At 41.0% G+C, this 17,859-nt stretch overlaps 1 protein-coding gene across 9 annotated transcripts in view; it reads left to right on the top strand.

Annotated features, from left to right (window-relative positions):
* SEC31A (SEC31 homolog A, COPII component) overlaps positions 1–14,911 on the top strand; it is a 58,646-nt gene extending 43,735 nt beyond the window's left edge. For 2 of the 9 annotated variants that reach the window (XM_088452142.1, XM_088452140.1), the window contains exons 19-29: positions 1,184–1,357; positions 2,195–2,344; positions 3,243–3,335; positions 3,813–3,957; positions 4,610–4,948; positions 6,102–6,140; positions 9,185–9,240; positions 9,845–10,117; positions 10,296–10,415; positions 12,212–12,283; positions 14,374–14,911. In XM_088452142.1, the coding sequence (XP_088308268.1) occupies positions 1,184–1,357; positions 2,195–2,344; positions 3,243–3,335; positions 3,813–3,957; positions 4,610–4,948; positions 6,102–6,140; positions 9,185–9,240; positions 9,845–10,117; positions 10,296–10,415; positions 12,212–12,283; positions 14,374–14,553 (1,641 nt within the window). In that variant the 3' untranslated portion in view covers positions 14,554–14,911. The remainder of the gene's footprint in view (positions 1–1,183; positions 1,358–2,194; positions 2,345–3,242; positions 3,336–3,812; positions 3,958–4,609; positions 4,949–6,101; positions 6,141–9,184; positions 9,241–9,844; positions 10,118–10,295; positions 10,416–12,211; positions 12,284–14,373) is intronic. The other 7 variants (XM_088452143.1, XM_088452146.1, XM_088452147.1 and 4 more) reach the window with 7 other exon arrangements.
* Positions 14,912–17,859: the final 2,948 nt, after the last annotated feature.

The following is a 17,859-nucleotide window of genomic DNA, read 5'->3' as shown; positions in this document are numbered from 1 at the left end:
GTATTCCTCTCTCTCAAATTGGTCATTAAGGGGTCTATTTAGTAAGCAGTGTTAAGCTGGGTACACAGTGACAGATACATTGTCCGATCAATTGATCGGCCAATGTATCTGCTGCCCGTTGGGCAGTGTGTACCCGCGATGTCGATGAGCGTCGGTGTTCACCGACATATTGCATTGGCTGCACAGCTGATGGACAGACCGCTCGTACACACACAGCGGCAGGTGCGACGAGGGAAGCGGGACACGCCCCCCGCCCGCCGTGACACGCCCCCTGGTGGCCGAGACCTGCGGGCAGGCACAGATGATGGTTGTTCAGTGTGTACGAACAACTGTCATCTGCAGATATATCTGTATAGTGTGTACCCACCTTTAGGAGACAGAGTGAAAAGTGATAAGTTGCCAGCCAATCTGCTCCCAACTGCCATTTTTCAAACTGAGCCTATGAGATAACAGTTGGGAGCTGATTGGCTGGCACCTTATCACTTTCTCATCACTTTTCAATCTGTCTCCCTAACACTGCTTAGTAAATAGACCCCTCAATGTTGTACTGAGTGAGTGGTTGGTCTTAATCATAAAGACCACTCTGTTTTATTTTCAGACGGCAAATTTGGAGGGGACAGAGGGGTCTAAAGAAAGATGATTATGTTCAGGGGCGGTATGAAAATGATCTCTAGGGCTAAGGGAGATACCACATAGTCAGTGCTTTTATACAGGCATTTTTTAAAACAAACTGAAGGCATGGATATTTACTATGAAATTGTGTGGCTCAAGTTGTAATTATGGGCCTGATTCTGAATTGGGAGTAAAGCAAAAAGAGCAAATAACTGGGCACCTTGGCAAAACCATGCTGCACTGCAGGTGGTGCACATGTAAAATGTACAGAGAGATTTAGATATGAGAGGGGTGTGTCCACATTTATGGGCCACATTCAAATCAGCCAGTAATTACCCTGCATGCAAATAAATAGAGCAATTTACATATTTGTATGCCATAACAAAACCTTTTCTTCAAAGCTACAGAGCTTACAGAGTTCAGTTCTGCAGTGTTATAAAATGCACCATCTCAGAATGTAGAAGTGCTACCAGAAAGATGGAAATGTGTATCTCTGTGGCATGTATAAATAGAAACAAGTGTTTTCGCTGAACTGTGTTTTTTCCCTTTCCCTTATCATGCGATTCTTTAGGATCTGATAGAAAAGGTGGTTATCCTTCGTAAAGCAGTGCAGGTCACACAGGCTGTGGAGACACATGATGTGGGAGCCCTGCTGGCGGAGAAGATGAGTCAGTATGCCAACTTGCTTGCAGCTCAGGGCAGCCTTGTTGCTGCTATGGCCTTTTTGCCCAGTAACACCAACCAGGTGAGGCTAAGGGAGGGGATTGGGTAATTTGTTTTTGTTTGTTTCCTTCATTTTACAAACTTTTTACATCCTAAAAAGTTGACATTAAAACATTGTTGACAAGGACAGCCTCTAGTTTCTACACACAATAGCCACAATACAGCACCCAGTCTGGATATTGGGGTCGCCCATTGTGTAATTTTAGTACAAGCAGGGGTAGACCAGATTCTTATCTGCCCTAGCCCTCCTCAAAAGATGTACACTGGCCATTGAGTCACCTAATACTAGTTTGAATGGTACTGCTCTGCAACATGAATAAGGTCCCACATTAATAATACATAAAGTTTTAAACAAAAATTTACATGGTATAAAACAAAATCTAAAAAACAACAACTCTTATGCATTTGTGTCATGCACTCTTCCCTAAATGTGTGAGAACAAACCTCCACCCAGTACTAAGGGCCATTCATGTGCAAAAAAAAAACATGGTTTTATGTTAAACCCATGTAGCCGGAGTATGCATGAATGGTTGGTGCACTTTTTTTTACAATCCGGGATAGTATGTGCTTATTTCTTACCTTTACAGAGATGCCACTTAAAACCCCTGCACAATTATGGATGTGCTTAAACTGACTTGGTGGTGTTTATATGCCACAACATATGTTATACAGTGCTCCTGTTTAGAAACGTGTTTTATGCACATGCAAAAAGGATCCCACATTATACTGCAACACCTCACTTCATTAAATTGCATTATTACTAGGCTAAGCAATGGACCTTTTATGGTTTATCCCTCATACTTTACTTATCAAATAGTGCTTGTGCTGTAGTAAACATGAAGATTTTTGCTTCCATTAGTTGAACATTGTGCAGTTGCGTGACAGATTATCCCGAGCACAAGGAGAGAATGCTCCTAGCATTCCAGCATCTCGTGGAGGACCAGCAGGTGTACCACAGTCTACGTCAACACACATGAAACAGACAACTGACAACCAGTACTACCCTCAGGTAAAGGGACACAGTTTTTAAATTGAAGTATTCGTAATTGTATTAGCTGAATACATGTATACTTTCGGAATTGGAGATTATGCCTCAACTCTATATGGTGTTTTGTGAGATTGCAGATTAGTTATTAAACATGCTCACTACAACGAAGACTCATTTGTAAATAAATGTGTGGTGTGCTAGTAACAAGTCTTCTGTGTCACATTAAAGAAGAGCTCCAACAGTAGTACAAGTTAAACTGTAAACACACCTTTCCCATAGAGCAGATCATCACTAATCTTACTGCAGGAACAGAACCTCCACAGTCCTGGGGATATCCGGGGGCTAGGTATTTGTATCTCCTGTTGCATCCATCCAATCAGGTACTGTTGACACAATTGTCAGCAGCACATAGTTTTAGAATTCTGCACAGTAGTATGAGTATGGACCAATAGGATCTGAGTAGGGGGTATCTCTAAGACTGGAGCAGTATCTTATATGCTGGGGGAGAAGCACTGATTGTTAAAGCATGGCTGAAATTCCTTAGTGAAATTCCTTAATTGTCATAGTGTGGCATCATAACGGCAACAATTTCCTTGCTCTTTCCTTTTGAGCTTCTGGAGGCTTTGAATAATGCACATTCAAAGATTGGAGTATTTTTATTTTGTTCATAGCCATAGAGTGGTGCTAGTAGTCTAACAAAGACAAACAATTAAGAAACTTGAGGCATTTTTCAGGGCACATGGTAATCCAAGATCACAAGATACCTGGTGCTTTAGCTGAAGTTTGACTAAACGCACAGCGGATTTAATTTGGTATTATTTTTCTCTCTAGGACCAAAAGAACACTTGCCCTTGTCCAAGACACAATTTAGTTCTTCTCTTAGTTTTCCAGTGATTTGTTATTTCTTTGTTTACTTCAGGTTAGAATTGCCCCTACTGTCACTTCCTGGAGTAACAAAAACCCTACTGCCCTTGTCAGCTTTGCACCTGCTGCCTCATCCTTTGACACACAGGTATTACATTGCAACCCTCAGCAGATTTACTTCTTTCTTTCCCCTCCCCCTATGTTGCTTGCAAACGCTGGGCATGCGCTGACTCTGCACAATAGTGTGTCCTGGAATCCAGAAATCATTAATAAAGTACACAAGTTCCACGTTGCACAGTATGTTGCTGGAAGGAAAGGAGCTGGTAAAGTTTACTTTGGCACGTAATGTTATGTTTAAGATGTAGACTTATTTTACCTGATGACCCATTGGAAGAGAGCTGATCTCTTAAGGTCTCGATCAAACCCAGTTTATATGTCACTGTTCGATATGATGCAATATAAACGCTGACACATTTCAAGGGTGCATGAATGGGGCCACATTCCAATTGGAATCTGCTAGTAATTGGAAGACAAATATGATTTTATTCTTACAACTTGTTTGTAATTGTTTAGAGAGAAGCTATAGTTTAGTAGCTAAATCATTTTATTTCATTTGTTTTTGCAGAGAGAAAATGCCCCACCAGCTGGCTTTAATATACCTGGTGCCATGTATCCATCTCCCCTAGGGGTTACAGGGCCACCACCAGATGTGAACAGCAATCCTTATAACATAAATGCACAGATGGGTCCTCGGCAACCATATCCACAGAGTATGTACCTGTGTGTGTGTGTGTGTGTGTGTGTGTACACACCATAGTATGTTTGGCTTTAAAAATGTCCGGTTGTCACATGTGATCTATAAGGTCTACTTTACTAAATATGTTCATCGGGTACTTTTTCACTTAATTTCACTATGGCGGTATCTTAACAGAGCAGGTAGATGGTGTCGGGCATTTTGGTAGATTTGCTGTGTGGATTTGTTCATTCCCCCACAAGCAGGGCCGGTGATGTCATAGCAGCTGAAATCTCTCCCGTCTCAGCCGTTTCATGTGTGTCCATTGTTCTGGGAGGGTATTTAGTTCTCTAATGTCGCAGAAAGGGAATACCCAACACTGAATAATGTATTTTACCTTTATGGTCATAGCTGAAAATCTCTGTATTTCTAGCATCCTATCTGGGTCACTAGTTGTGTATCAGTGTTTGTAGTATCTCATGCCATTTATAGGTAGCAGTACTTTAAATAGTAGTTGGAGATTTTTTTCCTCATTGGTTTTTCAGAGTGCGTTTCATCCATTTATGTTTTTTTAATTAATGAAATAAAGTTTCACAAATGGAAACTAATTTTATACCAGAATAGTATTGTGTGCTATCTGACAATATACAGACTAACATTGTTTCTTCTTTCTTCTTTATTCTGTGTAGACTATCCTCAGTCACAACAGTATTCTTATGGTTCTGGGGGACCAGCTGTCTATCATCCCCAACCATCAGCTTCAATACCCTCTGCCTCCCCCTACCATAGTTCTCCTTATGCCTCGTCTTCCCACTCTTCTCCTCAGCCTCACTATGCTATGCAACCTCAGTCCCCTCCAGTATCATCATCATCGTCGTCTTCTTCTTCCACTTTCCCTCCTCCTGGAGCATCCTTCCAGCATGGCGGACCTGGAGCTCCTGCTGCCTCTGCTCCTTATGCAATACCTCCTCCTGGACCTACAGGTACTCTGCCTGCTGCCAGTGAGCTGCCTGCATCCCAGAGAACAGGTCTGAGCATGAAATGGAGGGGTTGGTGGGAGCATGGGATTTACACCTCTTTTGTCAGGACAGGAAGTGGCGAATATAAATGCATGTGTCTATGCTTCCAGTTGTATGCTCTGCGTTTGCTGTGTTATAACCAGGTGTATATAAACTTTTGTTTGCTACACATTAGATTTAGTTTTTTTCTTTTTAGTTATGTGATGTATAGATTGTTTGTTTCCTTATTTGTTTACTTTTCATTTTGAATTGTCTTTTTCTGTTTGGCATCATTTTTCTGTTGTCTTTTGTCTAGTACAGTAGTTTCTTTCAAAACTTTCTTTAAGTACTCCTGACAGTCCTTCATCTGCCAATCGCACTAACGAACAGATCTTGCCCAATTTGGCCACAGTGTAAGCAGCATTGTCTTGTAGCAAGAAGCCACCCTCATAGCTACACACTGATTGGTGCCCATGAGGTCTCACACTGTTGCTGGGCACTCTAGCTGAACCGCAGGAGCGGGGTGTGTGTGTCCAGCATAAGATCTGTAAAACATTCCCTGTAAAGGAGTACTTGATGAAAAGTTTGAATAACAGTGACATAGAGCATGCCACTTGCATGCCAGCCTTTTCACTGGTTCCACATAGACTTGTGATATATACTGTTTGGATTTAAGGTTTCGGCATCTTGTACAGTGACACCTGACATTCAATAGGAAAGTCGTACCAGTCATGTGAGAGTGTCTCGGCTGAACCCGCTCCCTATGAATCTAGGCTTTAGACAAGTACAGAATGCCACATTTTGGTGGCTAGAACGACCACATATGTTATGAGCATGTACTCTATAGGAGCCAATACTAGAATTGGGCATAATCAGTCTACTAAGTTAGTATTTAAAGAATGTGCTTCCTAATGTCCATACTTCCATTGTAGCTATTCTCTCTGCACCAGGCGCACAGAACAGAACTGACTGCAAAATTGTTTTTTTTATTTATGATTGAATATTGTCACCAGAGGGCTAATTACACTCAATGCAAACATTATATTCCATGTCCATTAATAACAATTACCTACTCCTAAAGAGTTGGCTACTTGTTCTCTATATAAACGTATAGCTTTCTCTCGTGTATAAAAAATAAAATGTAGTTTATAGTGTGTAAGTGATGTTTACATCTCATCTGCAGAATATTCCTTTGCTCAAGATATGACAACTTACCTGCAAGGTGAATAAACTGCAGCAAGTGCTGAATCAAACAGAAGATTACATTATGTAGAAATTTCTGATATATTAATTTATCCTATAAAATTCATAGCTATTCATTTTATAAAAGAAATCAATAAATTTAAAGCATACCTGTATACATTTGAAATGAAAACCAGGCTGAAGGTACCTAATGTCCTTCAGTGGATTCTTTTGTTGTTGTTGTTGATGTTCTTTTATGATTAATCTTACTAAAGGGGCCCATACATCTAACTCTCTGATTCCCTGATCCGCGATCCATAGTGGATTGGGAAAATGTAACATGTAAAAAATTCCCAACTCGACGATTCTAACTATTTTTGGTTTGGGATCGGGGAATCCAGATTTTTCAACATGTTGAATATTCCCGAAAACCCCGACCCCCAGTGTCGGCAGAATAAGGAAGTGATGCAATAGCGGCTAGATGTATGGGCCCCTTAAGTGACTAATTTTAAATGTTCTTGCCCCACTATCTGTTACTGAAAGAAAAGCTATTATCAAGATACATTGTATCAAGAATAAACAAGCCTATAATAGATGTTCATTTTGAGGGAGTTCCCAATTTTAGACATAAGTGAATATGAAAGCACAAGTTGAAATGCCAAACAGTGCTAGAATCTCTGTGAACCTCAATTTTCCAGGAAATTAAGCCCTGTACTGCTGAGCCTATGTGGCACTTTTGTGCTGGTCATATTTCAATGTCAATATCTGGAACTATTTATACAGGTTCCACACAAACTATAATTGTTTTCTTTTAGAAAACTTTTCCCCTGTGTGGTATATAGTTTATACCTGTATAAGGAACAAATGTTAGCTGCCACAAAGAAATGAGATGGGGTGCACTGTTTCCATCCTATGTTTTCTCTGTACCATTTTGCAAAAAAGGGGCAGGCCGCTTCTGTTCAGTTCATTCCCCTGTGTGGTAGGCTGCTCATAGGGGAGACCGCTTTCACTGAACAGGTTTGCAGGCCTGCAGCTTGGTCCTTCTTCCATAACTTAACCAAACTGTATAAAATGAATGTGTTAGCAGCAATTAATGCTGCCCTTGCCTGGAATGGCCTGGAGTCTATATTAAGTCATCTGAATTCCCAAGCCATGCTTTGAGCATCGTAACATAAAGTACCTATTGTGTGTTTGTCCTTTTACAATTTTCCAGCCATGCTTTGAGCATTGTGACAACAATACATATTGTGTGTTTGTCCCCTTACAATTCTGAAGGGGAGAGAGACATTTTTTCAAAGAATATATGAATACACAGTGCAGCTCCCAGGAGCTCTATTTATTTGTGTGGCTTCCATTACCTTTCCTTGGCTAGTGGTAAACTGTGATAGAGAGGAGGAGGATTTTCAGATGATTAGTACTTTGCCTCCTAGGATGGGGATTTGCCGCATTGTCTGTTTTCTCCTAGGGGAGGAACTTAATCTATTGTCTGTTTCCCTTTTTCTACATGTCAAGGAAACAGGCTGCTGTAATGTGAATATTATTATTATTGCGTAAGCTGAGCCAGCTGCTAATAAGCCAAGTACCACTCGTTACTTTTAAAACTTTGGGCCGTATTCAATTAGAAGCGAAAAGCCGAGATCCGCGAAAAAGTACTTTTCGCCTGTCGGAAACTTATCTCCATATTCAATTCCATCCGCTTTTCATGTACGCGGAAAGTCAATGCAATGTAATAGGTGAAAAAGATTTGCCTCTGAATAGCAGGAGAAAAGTAGTGCAACATTTTTGGGACAGCCCCCAATGGACAACTGCATCAAAAAAATCCAGAAAAAAAACTTACCCCAAAAAAGTACTTTGAATTTGGGGGCGAAAAAGCACAAAGTGGGGGGACAAGTTCGCAAATAAGGTTCTGGGGGTGCATTAAGAAGGGGTCAAGTGTTTTTGGCATTGCAGGTGCTTTTATGAGGGTGGAAATTTGCAATTATTAAAACTGCACTTTAGAGACATTAAAATATGCTAGCACCCATTTTCAGGTACCCCAAATTTGCCAGGACTACTTATTTTCTCCAATAAATACTGCTTTATGCCATTCTTCACCACCTATGCAAAGACGCTAATTAGAGGCAATTGTGCGAACTTAAGTACCCCAAACTGTTGTATTACGGCTAATCGGGCACTACTACATTGATCCCCAATGTTTCTGCATCTTTTTGGGGAGTATAGGCTGATTTCCCCGATTCTGACACCACTTTTCTCCTGTTATGACTTTGCGTGTCTCCGTTTTCGTGTCTTTAGGAATTGAATAGGGTGAATCGCAGGTACGTGCACGATAAGTTAAAATACGCGTTGTAGGCAAAGTCCGGCATGCAAAATTTTATCGCGTACGCGAAACTAATTGAATACGGGCCTTTATGTTTAATACATATTTTTTTTAAGTAACTGAAGACCATTTCTGTCACAGAACAGATACAAAAATTTGTGTTTTCTTGTATGCAACCTTTGGCTGAAAAAAATGGTTTAATCACAATCACGTCAGGTTCATGCATCATCCCACTGAACATGTGTTTTCTTGATAACAGCTTTTCTTATAATAAAAAAAATAAATCCGTGCCAAGAGAACACCTATTTTTAATTTATTTTATTATGGTTGCTTTCTGCCACACTAACCAATTTGATTTAAATTATGACTCACAGGGTGGAACTCAATTGTTTTTAGATGCCTGCATCTCCCATCTAAAGTGAGCGTCGATATTCAATAATGTGTGTTCGGCTGGCCTAGAGAACCTCGGGCGCCCATTATTTCTGCTCGCACCCCCCTTGGGTGGCAAGCAGAAATCCAATTAAAGTTGGGCTTTTGGGGGCCCAAACTGCCAATTGGGCAGCACAGCCAATGGTTTGCACATTTGGGCACATGTGCAATAAGTAATGGGCACCTGCAGCACTCTCACCCAGTGGCACCAACAATTGAGCATCACCTGTCTCTTTAGATGGGAACTGCGGGCACAAGACAACAATTGAATTCACCCTCCAGAGTAAAAAACGTCAGTTCTTTGCCTTTATTAAAAGCTGACAACAGATCTCTTGCAGGGCCTCAGAATGGATGGAATGATCCACCTGCACTGAGCAGAACTTCAAAGAAAAAGGTTTGTGACAATACAAGTGTCTTATTAGAATAAAGGAAACAACCCATATACTACATAATCAGGAATAAACACAAAATAAGTACAGTGCACATTCACAAATGTCTCTGGGAGATCTGTTACTACTGGAGGATGGGGTGGTAATGCCATTGGGCAATCAGTTGCCACTGGGGATGTGTGGGGTAATATTACAATGTTGACCTGTTGATACTGGTGAGGAGCCAGGCACCGCTATGGGTGTTTTTATTAACTAAAATATTTAAATAAGTTTTTAATTTAACATTTTACAAAAAAGAAAAATCAAATTTTGCAGTCAATTTTGATGGTAAAAAAATTATCAAGCGGTAAATGAACACACCGTTGAGCTACATTCGATATAGTGAGATAAAAATACTTAGATATGTAGGGCCTATTTACCTAGCATTTTGAGATGCAATTTCGGTCATAGTGTATGTATCATTATGTTAAAAATATTAATTCTTTGCAGAGTGAAGATATTTGAGTGCTTTACGTACAATATACCTGTTTAATTTGAAAAACTGTTGTTACTGTTAATTACTGTGAGTAACTCTTAATGTAGTCTTGTGGTGTTTTTGTTTTTCTGTAGGTTTTAGAAAACTATATGCCCCCACCTCCTATCACTGCTCCCATAATGAGCCCTTTGGCAAACCCTCGGTCCCAGCAGCAACAAGTCCCGGTGTCTGGAGCTCCTGTGCCATCAGTACCATATCAACCCTCCCAAGTGCCCCTTGGGCAGCCAGATGTACAGAATACATTCCCTAGCATGGCACCTCACATGGGACAGCCTGGTGTGCACCTTGGTTCATCAAAGCCTAATGTTGAAGGTGCTCCAGGTGCACCAATTGGCAACACCATACAGGTTATTGTTCATAACTTATTTTACAGTGTTCAAAACCATTCATATCTTTTCGCTATTAGGATATACACTCTATAATCACATATTTCATCGTTTTGGGTTTAATGAGCATAAATGTAAAAAGAACTGGCTTCTCACAACTATAATGCCCATTTGTTTAGTGCTTATGTGTATGTTGCAGACCATGCACACCCTGCCCGCTGAGAAAATCAGTAAGAACCCCATTCCTGAGGAGCACCTTATCCTGAAGACCACGTTTGAGGCACTAATTCAGAGATGTTTGTCTTCTGCCATCGACCCTGTATGTAACTTTCTCCATTTACGCATATGTGATATAGGCCACAAACAATTAATACATTGTAGGTTATGCTATTATCTATTTCCATAATAGTATATTTTCTTAGTCTGTTACAAGAATAACAGATTGCTAATATCCTGAGTACTAGCCATGTAGGCCTCTGCAATGTGTGCTAATATCCTGAGTACTAACCATGTAGGCCTTTGCAATGTGTGCTAATATTCTGAGTACTAGCCATGTAGGCCTTTGCAATGTGTGCTAATATTCTGAGTACTAGCCATGTAGGCCTTTGCAATGTGTGCTGATATTCTGAGTACTAGCCATGTAGGCCTTTGCAATGTGTGCTAATATTCTGAGTACTAGCCATGTAGGCCTTTGCAATGTGTGCTAATATCCTGAGTACTAACCATGTAGGCCTTTGCAATGTGTGCTAATATCCTGAGTACTAACCATGTAGGCCTTTGCAATGTGTGCTAATATTCTGAGTACTAGCCATGTAGGCCTTTGCAATGTGTGCTAATATCCTGAGTACTAACCATGTAGGCCTTTGCAATGTGTGCTAATATCCTGAGTACTAACCATGTAGGCCTTTGCAATGTGTGCTAATATCCTGAGTACTAACCATGTAGGCCTCTGCAATGTGTGCTAATATCCTGAGTACTAGCCATGTAGGCCTTTGCAATGTGTGCTAATATCCTGAGTACTAACCATGTAGGCCTTTGCAATGTGTGCTAATATCCTGAGTACTAACCATGTAGGCCTTTGCAATGTGTGCGAATATCCTGAGTACTAACCATGTAGGCCTTTGCAATGTGTGCGAATATTCTGAGTACTAGCCATGTAGGCCTTTGCAATGTGTGCTAATATCCTGACTACTAACCATGTAGGCCTTTGCAATGTGTGCTAATATCCTGACTACTAACCATATAGGCCTTTGCAATGTGTGCTAATATCCTGACTACTAACCATGTAGGTTTTTGCAATGTGTGCTAATATTCTAAGTACTAACCATCTAGGCCTTTGCAATGTTTATTAATATTTTTGCTAAATAGTATTAGAATCTGGAATGTAAATTGAAGATTGCCAAACAATTCTTTATGAATTCCTTATTAATGAATTTGTTACAGTTGGGAATGTAATGCTGGATACACACTGGCTGATATCTTGTTTGTACAGCCAGTGTGTACACACGATATATATATGGGAATGACATCATTCACAGATATTTTGTGTCTGATGTGCAGCATGGCAGATGCGATGTATCTATCAGATATATATCGTGGACATCCGCCTGTGTGCACGGTCTGACCGACCGTCCCATATGCCGGCTGCAGGAACCACTGACCATAACATCGCTACTGGTTCCTGTGGCCAGACATATCGGTTAGTCGTTAAGTGTGTATGCACACCAAATCAGTGTGATGGCCGTTCTGTCAGCCAAGTGTATACCCTACATTAGCAATAGCTGTACATTATGCGGCAGCAGCATATTTCAGTGTTGTGCGCCGTCTATAAGTTGTAGTTTTCCGGCTAACTTTGGGTTTACATAGTCATGTCTGCAGTAACACTATTCCCAGATACGTCTCCCATAAACCTATAACTAGTTATCTGAACCACTGAATTCACAGGTTACATTCATGGTTAATGTAGGCTGTGGCTAAAATCACAACTAGGTTTAAAAAAATCGGCATTTATCACTATTTTCTGCTAAATTATTTTCACACATTGCAGAAAGATGTTGAGATTTTAGTTACTGTCGGTGTAATAATCTAAGGATTCTTTGCTATTTTCTATACCAGCAAACCAAAAGAAAGTTGGATGATGCTAATAAGAGGCTGGAATCCCTGTATGACAAACTAAGGGAGCAAACGGTAAGCCTATAAAGTTTGCCATATGGCGGTTCATTATGCTGCTGCACTCCTGTGGGCACATCAGGCAGAATGTCATTTATTTATAGTGTTCTATCACTTCATATTACCTTTCCTGTCCATCAGTTAGCTTCAGCATCTCCTTGGAAAATACCACTGTTCCACAGTCTAGATCCACTTGACTATAGCAGAATGATTGCAGGAACATTGAGCAGTTTTAAATCTATTTCAGTATGTTATACAAATGTCTGTTTGATGATGCAGGATAGTTGCAGCTACAGTATAAGCGATTACAGTGTTCTGGGTCAGGTGAGTTGACCAATTATTTCCTTAACAAAACCTTAGCACATTTCTGTAGGAGATAAAAAGGTGATAGACCTGTCCCAGATCTTAAATCATGAGAAAGCAAATTCTTCAGAGGTATTTCCAGTATTATTGTCATTAGATTGCAAATACAATGATACATACCATGATGATGAGAACGAATATGACTCATATTTATCATTACCATCATAATCATATTCATCATCTGTTTACCAAGTGCACTAAATACTGCATAGCCCAAAACTCCATATACAAATACCTAAGTACAAATTAAGCATAATAACAAGACATGAGATACAAATACAAGTATGCGCTGCATAGACAGAATGACAAATAGCACAAAACTAGTACTCAGTGACGTAACTAGGGTATGTGGGGCCCAGGGCAAGATGAAAAATGTGTGTGCGGCGAAATAGTGGGTGTGGTCACTCAAAAATGGGGGCGTGTCAACATGACACACCACCGTTTCTTTACACTCAGAAAACATTGCTTTCCATTCCTTATGCACCGTAATGCCCCCAGTAGTAGTGACCCGCTTGCAATGTCCCCAGTAGCAGTGTCCCAGTACTGCACCCTTATACAGTGCCCCTAGTAGTGGTGCCCCCTATGCAGTGCCCCCAGTCGTGGTCCCCTCTACGCAATATTCCCAGTAGTTGTGACCGATATACAGTGCCCCCAGTACTGAGCCATATACAGTGCCCCCAGTAGTGGTCCCCCCTATGCAGTGCCCCCAGTAGTGGTCCCCCCTATGCAGTGCCCCCAGTAGTGGTCCCCCCTATGCAGTGCCCCCAGTAGTGGTCCCCCCTATGCAGTGCCCCCAGTAGTGGTCCCCCCCTATGCAGTGCCCCCAGTAGTGCTCCCCCCTATGCAGTGCCCCCAGTAGTGCTCCCCCCTATGCAGTGCCCCCAGTAGTGCTCCCCCCTATGCAGTGCCCCCAGTAGTGGTCCCCCCTATGCAGTGTTCTCAGTAGTGGTGACCCCTATACAGTGCCCCCAGTAGTGCGCCGACGGTGCCCAGGGCATGAGCCCCGACCGAGTCCCCCTGGTTACACCACTGCTAGTACTGATTCCGTGTGTACAAGTTGATGTAGCAGGATAACACTTGTTTAAATAACATTGCAGCAGAAAACATAACTGGTACAAAAGAAATAGAAAGGCGGTGGACATGGTCAGGGTCATGCTTATGAGAGCTTGCAATCTTAATGTCCTCTTTTTATTAATTCATTTTCTTTACTTTGTTAGTAGAATTTTAAAATCTGTCTAGAATTATGGTATAGACTTTCCTAACCCTTTTGCCCTGATCCACACCTGTGCTTCAATTGTATTTCATGTAAATATAGATGGCTATATATAAAGGATGCTGTTGGGGTGAAAACACAACTCTTAGAAATTGAGGTATTTCTACAAAATAATATCTGAATATCATAGTTGCTATCAGACTACAGTTTTGCAAAAAGATTCAGCCACCTGCCCATACAGGTGTAGCACTGTACAGATCAATCTTTCTCCATCCACAGTAGGTGTAGTTAAACACAGTGTTATTTCTACCCCTGTGTGGCCGTGCGCTTACAACAATCCGATTCTTTTCTTTTTTCTGGTTTTAAAGGAAACCTGGCTTCCTGAGAGGGTAGCAGAGGTGTGCTGTTACTGCATCCGTCCACTTCCAATGCAGGAATCACATTTTTATCTTTATTTGAATGAATCTTATGTGTTCTTGTATAATTTGCATATTTTATATTGATCTAACTGTTCCTTGTGTCTCTGTTACAGCTATCCCCTGCAATAATTGCAGGTCTACACAACATTGCCAGAAGTATTGAGTCTCGGAACTATATGGAAGGGCTCAACATGCATACTCACATAGTGAGCACCAGTAATTTCAGTGAAACCTCTGCCTTTATGCCAGTGCTCAAAGTAGTCCTTACCCAGGCCAATAAGCTTGGAGTGTGAGCTCTTTTCTCATAGACTGACTTCAGTATAAGTTTCTACCCTGTGCAATGGATGATAGCTCATGGACTGGCATGTTTTTAGAATTTCCAGAACTGAAGACTCACTGACTCCTGAAATAATTTTTAACCTTTATTTTTTATGCAAGTTTTTTTTTTTTGTTTGTTTTTGACACAGTACTATTTCTCCAAATATTATTGTATTTCATGGATTATTCACAGAATGTCATTATTCAGGTTTCTAGAATCATGCTATTGAATATCTGACCAGGGCTTTTTATAATTTAATGGTTCACATTTCAGAAAGATTTGGTTGCCAAATGATGTCATCTGGAATAAAGTATGTGGTCCAAAATCATAAATCATTTGGTTTTCATTTGCGTTTTAATCAGTACACACAAGTTATCGTTTTTATCATGATCAAGTGAAATTGAACCTTTTTAAGGCTCTTATACAAAGTGTACAAATCATTGTAAGCCTTAAAATGAATATCTTAAATCAGTTGACCTACTTGTAATGGAGTGTTTATCAGTAAATTTTTTTTTAAATTTGTCAGAATACATATTTCCATGGTTCTGTAAATGTTACTGTAATCCTATGTGTTCAACCTGAAATATTTACATTATGATTTGTTCATCTATATTTGTTCACCTACATTTGTTAAAACTTAGACCAACCACATATGAAATACATATGATTCATGCCTGACATCCCTACCAGTGAACCTAATCACATATAGTAATTTAATGTTCATTCTAGCACCTGTCTCAACCCGTGCTTCTAGCACACTCAGCTAATGCAACAAACGGCTGAGATACAGACCAGAGTATACTAGAAGCACCAGAGAAGAGAGTGGCTCCCCAGGCAGAAAAGAGGAACTGCATGGGTGTGACAGGTGCAGGGTGCTAGAATGAACACTACGATTGTGTTTTTATACAAGGGCATACAAACTGCGGCCTGCAGGCCAGACGGGAAACAGTCGGGAAGCTGGTGGACGCAATGCCGACCGCCGGCTTCCCGACTGCTAAATCCCGGCAAGGGTTAAATGACAGGCATCGAAATCTCGACGCCTGTCATTTTACCTATGCCGGGAGACCGGCGCCCGGCATCCAGATCGGAGGGATGCCGGGCGCCAACAGGGTTAGGTTTAGGGTTCCCAGGGGGGGACTTAGGGTTAGGCACCCCCCCCCCCCCCGGGAGGTCAGGGTCAGGCTAGGGGAAGGGGGGGTTAGGGTTAGGCACCCCCCCGGGGGTGTAGGCACTTAGAGGGGGGATTAGGGTTAGACACCCCTAAGGAAGGGTTAGGGGGGTAGAATAGGTTAGTTTATATTTACCTTCCGATGTTCGGGATTTCCACGTGTGTCAGGCTGCTGCCGCCGGGATTTGAACTGCCAGCCACGCGGCCGGCGGTAAATCATACTGATTCTGGCCAGACGTATCCCGCCACCTGCTGCAATCTGGCCCAGTGATTGGATCGGAGTTTGGACGTTGTAGTGGCCTGCTCACCTGTAGGCAAGCACAGTCCAGGATATCCATGCTTGAGTGTCCTGATGGTTAAATCAAATTGAGTGAGGTACTCATTAAGTCACGTGCTCTAGAATGAATATCCTTAAAACCTGGACGGTGGCAGAGTTTGGGGATCTCTGGTCTAAAGGATACATTTACTGAGAGTTGTTTTTTTGGGGGTTTTGAAACCCATGCCCACCATAGGCAAAAAGGTTTTTTTTTTTTCTAAACCACCATTATTGTGCATCTGTGTTACGGTGGTTTTGTAAAACCAATGCACCTATCTAGCCAGTCCGAAGGAGAGAAATCCTAGTACACTTATAATGATGGTAATATTATGTCCTGCATGAGGAGATAATGTAACTTTGATACTTCTCTTTTGAGGAAAATACTATCATTAATCTATTAGTGGGAAAATTATTGTACTGTATCCACAGAACTTCTATTATTATATCATATTGATACACCTTGAAAAAGATCCAGGAAGGATCGAAACGGCGTTGGTGCAGAGAGTTCTGGACTACTAAAGGGACCTTATCACCATTACAAGTGGAGGTATGCACGACTTCTAAACACAGTCTTTAAAGTCCGGACCTTTTATTGCACCTGTTAGAGGGAGTCATTTGCTGCATATTTTGCTTTTCCATTTGAACGTGATTGGGATTCCATCCTTTTGAACTTTTTATTAAAAAAAAAAAAAAAAAACTTTTATTCACATTGACTATTGGTTTTAGAAGTTTTTTTTAATATTGAGTAATTACTATGGAATAAAAATGATCATCTTCAACGTATCTGTGAGATTCACCATGTCATTTGGTCATTTAAAGATACCTTTAAAGGCGGATCCCCCAAAAAATATATGTGAGTTGGGGTACGCCAGCATTCCTATAACCCACCCGTGGGGATGTAAAGATACCTTTAGAAGTCTTCTGCCCCTTACCGTTAAAGTGAGTTTTTCGTACGCCCTACTATATACATTAGCGGTGGCGAGGATCATTTCTAGCTCTGGGAGAATCTACCTCACCATCCTATTTCTCTCATACACGCAAAAAGGAAATTTGGCTTGTTTCTACTACGTTACCACACATTGGTCTTTTGTTGTTGTTTTTGCTTTCATGTATTGACCACCATCGAAAATACCAATCAAGCTAATAGAACTTTTGCTTGGTGACTATCTATGGTATAGGTATAATTTGTTGTCACTTAGGCCCGTATTCAATTTGCAGCGAAAAGCCGTTTTCGCTTGTTTTGGGCGAAAACTTTTCGCCGATTACGTCATTTTGCCAGGCGGAAAAGTATCGCCGTATTCAATTTGAAAGACTTTCTGCCTATGTACTAGGCGAAAAAGTTTGAATGAATGAATAGCAGGCGGAAAAAAGTGCAGAATTGGGGTTTTGGGGTGCAACATTGCGGGAACCCCCGTGCAGATTTCAGACAGTCCCCCAAAGGTAAACTGTGTAAAAAAATAATAAAAAAAAACGCTTAAGAACACCCCAAAAAATCACTTTGAATTTGGGGGCAAAAAAAAAATGTTGGGGGACAAAGTTAAAAACTAGCAAACTTGACTCTGGGGTGTCCCCAAGTATGCCCCATGTGTTTTTTTTCATGGCAGGGACTTGCGGCATGTGGATTTTTCACGTTTTTTTAAACGCAACTTTAAAATATGCTGGCCCCATTTTCAAGTACCCTAAATTTGCTGGGATAAGTCATTTTCTGCAAAAAAAACCTCCTGAATACTATTCTTCACCACTAATACAAAAACGCTATTTAGCAGCTTTTGAGCCCGTTTAAAAATACCAAATAC

The sequence above is a fragment of the Taudactylus pleione genome, unplaced genomic scaffold (genome assembly GCF_031769625.1).
Source record: "Taudactylus pleione unplaced genomic scaffold, aTauple2 ptg000033l, whole genome shotgun sequence".
Classification (NCBI taxonomy): Eukaryota; Metazoa; Chordata; class Amphibia; order Anura; family Myobatrachidae; genus Taudactylus; species Taudactylus pleione.
Note: the sequence above shows the minus strand (reverse complement) of the source record. Positions and strands in the feature narration are given on the sequence as shown.